Source organism: Taudactylus pleione, unplaced genomic scaffold (genome assembly GCF_031769625.1).
Source record: "Taudactylus pleione unplaced genomic scaffold, aTauple2 ptg000314l, whole genome shotgun sequence".
NCBI lineage: Eukaryota > Metazoa > Chordata > Amphibia > Anura > Myobatrachidae > Taudactylus > Taudactylus pleione.
The window spans coordinates 7,576,200-7,585,984 of record NW_028284715.1 but is presented as its reverse complement, the minus strand read 5'-3'; the positions used below and the strand labels follow the sequence as shown (position 1 = coordinate 7,585,984).

General features: G+C 43.9%; 1 protein-coding gene across 1 annotated transcript in view; it reads right to left on the bottom strand.

Moving 5' to 3' along the window:
* Positions 1-4,494: 4,494 nt before the first annotated feature.
* BAALC (BAALC binder of MAP3K1 and KLF4) overlaps positions 4,495-9,785 on the bottom strand; it is a 50,894-nt gene continuing 45,603 nt past the window's right edge. Inside the window, exon 3 of the mRNA XM_088442661.1 lies at positions 4,495-9,389. Within this exon, the coding sequence (XP_088298787.1) occupies positions 9,279-9,389 (111 nt within the window). The 3' untranslated portion in view covers positions 4,495-9,278. The remainder of the gene's footprint in view (positions 9,390-9,785) is intronic.

Genomic DNA, 9,785 nt, shown 5'->3' with positions numbered 1-9,785 from the left:
CAGACATTTTCTCCTCTCATACAAGAGTCTGTCTCAGTGGTTCCCAAACTTTTTTGAACCAAGGTGCCTTAGAGTATCAGCATTGTTTTCACGGCACCCCTAAGCCAAAAGTTTGTTATTGAGAAATTCAGAAATTTTTTTAGTAAAGTGAAGTAAATTGTGCTGACCTGTCATCCTTAGGGTCAGTTATGTGGTGTTGGACAGGTTTGCGCTTCTGTTTGTCCACATATTTACATTACATTGACCATAAATAATTTGATTTGGTGCTGGACCACCAACCTGAGGCACCCCTGCAAGTGTCCCAAGGCACCCCAGTGTACCACGGCGCACGGTTTGGGAACCACTGGTCTATCTCAATCTCCTGTTTAATCACGTACACCTGTCTCACTGACTATTTATTCCTGTCTCTCACCATGCACCTCGCTGGTCATTGTTTGTTTTCCATGGCTGTATTCTACCATGTTCCAGCCACTCTGGTTTCATGTTCTTGTTCCTTGGATTTGATTACCAGTGCTGTTTCCTTAGGTACTGACAGCTTATCATAGTTTCCAGCTCACAGTTTGTCTGCAGTTCCCCAAAATTAAGTTACCTGTGTCTATGATTTCTTCCTCTGCTTTGCCTGGGACTGTCTGCTCATCTCACCTGCTATCCAGCCACACCCGAGGTTTCCAGCTACACTGAAGTTGGTTTGTTTATATACTGTTGACGTTGGCTTGTTTATATACTGTTGACGTTCAGTATATTTTTAAATATTTTAGCCTAACACTATACTGTACTGTTGACAATCTGATGTTGACATGTTAAATTACAACATTATGAGTGTGTCGATATTTTAACCATGTCGACACTCTGGCTGTCGACATTCAGATTGTCGACATTCTGACTGGAAACTGTGCTCAGGAACATGGGCTCAAGAAACAAGTCTGGTAAAACAGGGGTCCAGTGGCAGGAAGAATTAAAGAAGGGAAGAGGCTCCTGCTCACATATCCAAGTGTTATGGTGCAGACAGAAATAGAGCTGATAGGCTTGAACGAAGATGAGTTTTAAGGGTACAGTATGTTTGATGCCTTGGAGACTACAGGCTAACCCTTTATAACTGTCTCTCTTTAACTAGCTTGTGAGAGTTTGCAGTCTAGAGGGCGAGGGCTATGCTGGGACAACGGAAGTAACTGGGATTCTGAATGGACATGAGTGGACATGGCAGCTGTTAGTACAGTCAGGTGGAGTAATACCATGAGGGGTTTATTTATATATGATTATAGTGAAGGTGAGTTTTCAGAGCCCTTCTAACGTTTGAAGGTTCAGAAGGCAGGCTGGTCAGGTGAGCTATAGAGTTCCATAAGTAGGGAGAGGCACAGATTAAGTCTTTGGGTCAGGAGAGGTGGTTTTCTTTTCAGAGAGGAGGATTGGTCTTAGTAAAAGGTAGATCGAAGAGGACAAGCAAGAGTCATTATTTATCTCATCTTTAAAGAAAACTCACACTGTTTATTTAATTTTCCCTTTGTATTTATCTAATGATGACTGTTAGGTCTCTGGGAATGGCCTACTGCCCTGCTAATAATGATTTGCCAACACAAGATCTTGTTACCATAGTTTCAGGCCTACACAATCAGAATCACGTGAGCAACACATTGCTAGTTTATTGAACTTGTCTCTGTGAACCAGCATTCTTGCTTTATGTGCATTCCTGTCCTTGAACCTTGACTCTCTGACAATTTTATTTGTAGCTCTTGACCTTGACTCTCGGGAAACTGTCTCTTTGTATACAATAGGCTCTCAGAGAACTATCCACTCTGGCTTTGGACACATGACTATCATGTGGACTTGCTATTAGTAGACTCCCCAGACTCACCCCCTGTGCTTAAAGAAACAGTACGCCTTTTCTTTGTAAGATTTATTATAAGTTGTAGCCATCCCCAGAAAATTAAGAATCATTATTACTGCATATCGCTGCAATAAGAATTATTTTATCGGGAGAATGTACCAAATTGCTGAGACTCAGGCACTGAGAAAAGCCTGTCCCAGCAATCAGTAAGAAGGATGCAGTTACCCAGCGGCAGATACACAATGGAAACAAGAAGCAATGTTCAGAGAGGGGTTACCAGATCCCTCTCCAGCAGGGCTGCCTCAGTTAAAGGTAATGGGCTAATGCCATCTGAAGATTGCTTCTCAGATCCTGCTCTTCACTGCAGCTGTGATTAAAGTATGGTGGCCTCCCAAGAGAGGGGGGCCCAGGGGATTGCACTCCCTTTGCCTCCACCCCCTAAATGTGGCTCTGTGGTTGCAGACAGGTAGAGAATGCTGTCTGGCCACTCTGACTGTGTGTACTTTACAATCAGAGTGGTCAGGGAGCAACTTTCTCTGCCTTGTCATTAGTGGCTGCTCTATTTGTGGAGTGAGCGGCCGCACACTCTATGTAGATGCCCCTGTCAAAGGCCCCTAGTATTGTGGGGCCCTGGGCAGCTGGCCAGTGTGCCTGTACGTTAAGATGGCCCTGCATCCATCCGCACTGCATTCAGGTAACTGAGCAGGCGGTCCTTAGGACCCCAGCAGGAGGCCTGACGTCTGACATGCGCAACCTGTTGGCGCAGTCTCTACAGAGCCATTCAGAACCCACAGAGTACAAGTACACTGTATTACCACCGGTACCGTAGACGGCCATAGCGCCACTGACCACCAGGGTGTTTGTCATCATACTGCCTGGTACACTACAATGCCTGGCAATACACTCATGCTCTAGGCCGCTCTATACAGTTACTATACCTGTATCGCTATGCTACATATTGTTTCCACCTGGTCAAATAAACCTAAGACCTGGTTACATACTGCAGCCACAAGTTACTAGGTTGCAGATTCCAGTGGCCTAGCCCTGCTATGCAATACTCTGCTAATAGAAGCAGCAGTTTCCATACATGCAAAGGACAAAATTGCTTGATAAATAGCTCCCTAAAACTGTTCCTAGCATTGGAATCCAACATTTTTTGCTGTCTCCCCCATAATCCTTTTATGTCCTTCCAAAGCTCGCCTGTCAATCTACTTTAGGTGTGATGAGTCACAGTACAATATCATAGGGGCGTGGCCTAATGGAAATGGATTTGAGTGACAAATACAGTATGGGGGGTGACAAATACAGTATGGGGGCTTAGGTACTGCATCAGTACCTGTATCATAATAGGTTTGAAAATTTGACAGATTCAATGTCAGACTGAGGCATGAAGGGCTCACCAGGGGAATGCAGTGGTAGAGGCCCATGCTTAAAGGTTGTGGCCAGCCACCACAGAGGCTTGGCCAACCATTATAGAGGACATAGCCTGCAGATAACAGGGAAACTACATAGCATGGTCTGTTCATCCATGTTCCTGCTCTACCAGCTAACTGGCTCTGTAATAGAGTAACAATGTATTATTTGAGTGCACTTAAACCTGATATTAGAAGACCAAGCCCTCAGGCAGTGGGGCCCACCGGGGATTTACCCTGTGGGCCAGTCCGACCCTGGATAGATCGCAGGCAAATTGGTGGTGCACCAAATTTTAAATCTGCTTATAGCCTGCAAGAAGTGATGACTGTGCCTAGAATACTCATTACTAGGTACTTTTAAGAACAGAAAGTTGCTTAAGATGATTAACGGCTTGAAATGCTTATGGTGTTCAAATCTCTCTTTTTATTTCTTCAATTACAACAGTTCAATTATTATAGTGCCGCCATTTTGCTGTGGTCTCAACAACTCAACTATACATACGGGTATTCTGTTGATCACTTCATACTTAAAAAACTAAGCAGACACAAAACATGAGTATCTCACAAGCTTTGAGTTTAACCGCTTACCTCCTTGACATATGCAATTTTTTAATGGAGTTGTCGGCTTGGGTTGTTCATCGGCTTGACCTTTACTATGCTGCTTATCTCTGTGGCTTCCTTCTGTGGTTTCCGCCCATGAATTACATGTGCATGCATATAACATAGATCTGCTGCACTCTCCTCATTGGATATAATTGTACCCAAATAGCGGCCTTGGATCTGATGCAAAGTTGGAAGTAAATTCATGGGTGGTTTAAGGGCCACATGGGCCTGGGGCTAAAAATTGTTAAAGGACCTATTGTGAGAAGCTGCTGAGCTATGACCAGTGCTGTGTGGGTTTGCGTTTTGTATCAAACACATCTATACACTAGATTTGGGTGTATATTTATTTATTAAAACTTCTGAAATAAAGGACAATTTGTGATGCATCCAAAGCAACCAATCAGATTCCAGCTATCATTTATCTAGTAGATGAGAGCATACTGTAGCTTGAATCTGATTGGTTGCTATGGGAAAGACCTATATTTTTTAAACATCTACCACTTGCAGCTCAAAATATAACCGCAGACATGAAAGTGTCTGGATACATATTTGCTTATGAGCAATGAAATATGAAAAAAATAAAAACACTTTAACCAAGTTTATTAAACAGGTCACAATGGGGAAGGTAGTGGGCCAGTGGTCGCCTTCCCTACATAAACATATTAATCAGCAGTCCCAGCCTCAAGGTAGAATAAAATGAAAACACAAATATGCAGAGTACAAGAATATTTATTAAAAGATCATAAAAGCATTGAATGGCGAGGAGTCCATCTCCGAACTGGAGATAAAGACCAGTCAGGTAATTGGCTATCTAGCAGCCCTGTAACACAAGGAATAAGCTATTCAGACACATCGGAGAGAAGGATTTGCAAGGACCAAGATAACACAGAGAGATTGACAGGATGTATAAATGAGTAAGAGAAATAACCGTTGGTGGATACATGGTCAGACATTACAATAGCCCTTCGTGGTAGTTGTCTAACACCTTCAGTGCACGAGGAGAGCAGCCTCATTCTGACAACTCAGAAACAAGCAATATGTCAGATAGAGTTTATTTTCCAGGGGTTCCAAACCAGTCGGGAAATGCTACATGGACAAACGCAGGATTATCGGAGGATGTGGAGCTCCTACCGTTGCCTTTATTATTCTCTCTCTATATAATACACATCATAAACTCACACATATACATTGAAAAAAGACATAGCAGAAAGAAATAGCCTTTAACACTGAGGGCCTGATGCTGAGGTGGACGCTACTGCCGACGTTACTGCGAGCAGCGGCCATAATATGCAAATGTTAGTTTCAGCCGTCCCCTTCTGTGCTAGCGTGTGCCAGACAGCGCAAGCCCTGCCCGTGGACGGTGCAACTCTGCCAGTGGTTCCAAACACTCCGCAATCGACGCGCCATTGTGTACACCATCAACACTTGCACCAGCCTATGGAAGGCTGAACATGGCCTTTGTGGCTGTGTGTCTAAGAATGCAGCCGGGTTCACTAACACACCCAGGACACTCCTGAGATGGCCCTGGTATTGCCTAGCTGGTTCGAATGCCTCCGATGATGCCCGCAACAGCGCCGTAAGGGTTTTCAGGACTTTTTGTGCATGTGCAATAGCAAATAATCGCTCAACTGCACTAGCATCGGCTTTGCGCGCAACCCTCCGAATCAGGCCCAGAGAATCAGATACAGAGCTGAATGCAAGGTGGCCATAATTGTTCCTACATTGCATGCAGGCAGTGGTACAGTAGTTCTAGGGTCGGGCAAGCAGGGCTATCGCCCGGGACACTGTCCAATCTGACTTCGCCCACCTACTCTTGCCCGCTGCCATATAAAAGCTTACAAATGGCCGTGGCGCCATACCACTGGGAGTCCCAGTCTGCCGTGTGACGTCGTCACACATGGTATACTGGGAGCGGCCCCTGGAGAGAGAAGAAGGAGGAGCGGGTTCCCGCCTGCGTTCATAAGGTAAGACTTAGAGAAATGGCACCACACCCCTTCCCTGCAAACTAAACCCCACAAGGAAACTCTCGCCTTGAGCTCCGCAAACTCTAGAACCAGCCCCAGATGCATGGTACTGTATGCTGAGTGGTAGGCATCTGTTTTTCCATCAACCACAGTAGCGAACAATTGGCTACGGGCCATGCTTAGGGGTCTATTTACTAAGCTTTGAATGGAGATAACATGGACGGATATAAAGTACCAGCCAATCACATCCTAATTGCCATGTCACAGGGTGTGTTTGAAAAATGACAGTTAGGAGCTGGTTGGCTGGCACTTTAGCTCCACCCAGTTTTATCCTCATTAAGGCTTACACCATACACACGGTCAGATATGTCAGATGAATGATTGAACGATTTGCAAATGATTGAACGATTTTTGACTGCATTAAAATGAATGGAAATTGTCCAAAACTGACTGCAAACACATCAGATGTCAGATATCGTTATCTGACAAACGGGAACGCGCATCGTTCATCAATGCACACATGTCAGATTTTTCTTTCAGATATGAACGATTGAACGATTTTTAAAATCGTTATCGTTCAGATCTGAAGAAAAATCTGACCGTGTGTATGCGCCATTAGTAAATAGACCCCTTCGGGCCTCATTTATCAACGGGTTTTATCATTAATAACGAGTGATAAACCTTGTTGCGTATGATAAATGGTGATCCAGCCAATCAGCTGCCAACTGTCATTTATCGAACAGATGACATTTAGGAGCTGATTGGCTGCTGCACCATTATCTTACGTTGTGAATGATAAAACTTGTTGATAAATGAGGCCCTTAGTGTGAAAACACGCCATATACAGTACATCCACAAAACTTGCTTTAAGCTCACACTGGAGTTGAGCATTTATGACACAGATAACGGCAATTCAGACCATTTCCCCTATATTGTGTCTCCATTACGCGGCATGCCATTTTGCGCCATATTAATAAATTAGCAGTTGTGGAATGTATAGTTAATGAATAGTCCTGTGGATTACATCACTCAATAAATTCTGCTGTGGAATAGCAGGATGGAATATTCCACAGAATAGTATTGAAAATTCAGCAAATGCCTACATAGTGGAAGCAGCCATTTTGTGGGCTGATGCCAATATTCATGAGTATGCAGCCTATTAATATACGGTACTAGAGGCATGACTGCAACACGATGGAAAACAAAGCTTTTGATTGGTTTGATCAGCAGCCCTGTCAGGAGACAGTCAAGGCCACAATTTTCCAGTTGCTCACCTCAGACCTTGGTATATTTTGTAATGCAATACTATGCTCTCTGACTCTCAGAGACACATAATGACCAACTGCAGAAAATACAGAACCACAATAATGTCACAAATTCCTGCTGATTTGACCGGCTGCATACTCATGAATATTATTTCAGTCCACAACATGGCTGCCTCCGGTTTCTGTAGACAGTTGAAAGGTTTAAAACCTGATGACTGTTCTGATTGTACATTCAAGCATTTTAAGAGTTTCTGCACCGGGGAGCCATGTTTTGCCTTAACTGTAATCAACTCTGCATCTGACATACAATAAAACAGATGTAATAACCTATGAAACAGTAAACAAACAATATTGATTTTAAGAAAAATATAAATAACCACAAAAGTACAAATTAAATATATATGCTTATTGACCCCTTGAACTGGAGTTGTGACCAGAGAACCAACATGTTGAGACATCCTTATTTAGCTGGTAGCACATGTGCCTCATGCTCTGTCCTGTCTTACTTTTTCCCCTTTTCCATCAAAAACATGGCTCTAACCTGGGATACTGAGCACGGGTTGGAGCCAGGTTTTACCCCTTTCACACCAGTGGCTGGACCTTGGTTATTCCCAGGTCCAGCCATACACACACCTGACTCTGGTCTACCGTGACCCAAGTCTTCCAGCTTTATAATGGATACTTGGGGCCCTAATCATTATGCTAATAATTGGATCCCGATAATTTATATACTAACTTGACACGAGAGCTGCCCCTTTCTGGCGGAAGTAGCAGGACAGGGGCGGAGGGATCCGAAAGCATCCCTCTTCGCAACCCGGGACTCCTTCCCATAGGGAGGGAGCGGGTTGCGGGAGGAAACGCCATCTGAAGATGGCGAATGCTCCTGCAGTCAAGTTCCAGAAATATTGTAATTTCGGTGCTTAATGAATTCTGTCCCCATACTAGTGTATGGGGACAGCGGGCCATTCAGGGAGAGAAAGGTAAGCAGGAGATATCTGTGATACTAGTGTATGGGGACAGCGGGCCATTCAGGGAGAGAAAGGTAAGCAGGAGATATCTGTGATACTAGTGTATGGGGACAGCGGGCTATTCCGGGAGAGAAAGGTAAGTAGTAGATATCTGTGATATCTCCTGCTTTACCCTTTTGATGAATGGCCCGGACTCTTCATTTCTACAATTGCAGGTCAAAATTTTAATTTTCACCTACTTTTGTAGAAATTAAGTGATGATAAATAGGCCCGATTGAGATGATGTAATCTCCAAGTGCTACTTAGGCCAGCCAATCCGCTGGTTTGAGGCATTACACCGCTCCCGGGTTCGACCCTGGTAGCCACCAGGGTCAGATTCCTGGGTAACTTGACCTGGGTGATTTTTTTTAAGGACCTTTTTACACATTGCTGCAACCCGGGTAGACCCAGCAACAACCTAGGTTAGTTGGGAAGTCAAAAAAGGGGTATGAAAGAAATAGGATTATAATGTAAAACATCCAAGACCCAGAGTCACTGACAGAGACATAGGCCGTCACCATGAACGGTCTCTATGCAGACGGATTTGGCTTAGCATCTAAAGATCAGACGTTGTCAGTTATTGCATGCAAAGTCCAAGCCACAGTCACTAATAGGGGTAGTATAATCACAATACACATGGCTCTTTATTATTTAAAATAAAAGAGAGAAAACAACCTACTATTAAAATGAAGTAAAAACAACCTTCGCGCAGTTGTTTTGGCTATCACAGCGTTGTCTACCTGTAAGAAACTTGAAGAACATTTCAGATTTACAGGAGGAGTAAGTCACAAGCTAATGCCGTGGAGATTTCATACTGGAAGGATCAAACTGTGCAGTTCCTTTCCCGAATAATTCACAGAGAACGCATTAAGTATAGATATAATAGACAATTATAATTCAATGCCCCTCAGCTTCCATACATCTATAAGGATAACCATATACACAATTTCGCTATGTACCCATCAACTCACTACTGGAAAAGATGTTTCACTCAAGGCACTCAGCAACAAACCATTGTGTCCTAGTGTCCATCTCTGTACCTCTGTGTGTAATCGCCATGTCACAGACCTGCTTCCAAGGCGGATAACGGAACCTTTGACAAAATAATTAGTCTTTCCACGGGTCTATATTCCCTGTGGCATTCAGCTCTTTAAAGTGCGCAAATGGTAGGGAGAGTGTTCCGCAGGTCCTGCCGGTCCATCCTAATTGACACAATTCTCTGCAATGCGCCCATCGCTGTCAATTGGCCGTAAGTTTTTTGATAAGTTGATTGTGACTTCTTTTTTGGGCATCCTTTTGCTGTCTCTTTTGGCCTGTTGTAAATAATAATTTTAAAATAATATTATGCGCCCCAATGAAGATTGTTTCATAAGCAGAATAATAAAATAAACAGTGAAACATAAAGTCACCAACTGTCCATAACATCCAGGTTTTAAAGATCTTCCCCAAAAAATGTCCCTATTTTTTTTTTCTTTAAAGAATTTGACCAACTGAACTGTACAAATGATCTCATACATGTACTAGTATATGCCTGGTCACCTCAGACCATCCACTGCTCCATACTGCCCCTGCTCTGTCCCGCCCCACCGCCCCTGCTGCTTCGCTCTGTCCAGTCCAACACTCTGTCTTACCCCCGCCCCCCTCTCTGTATACTGCTCTGCCCCACCCCACCCCCTCTATATCTGCTGCTCTGACCTGCTCCGCCCCCA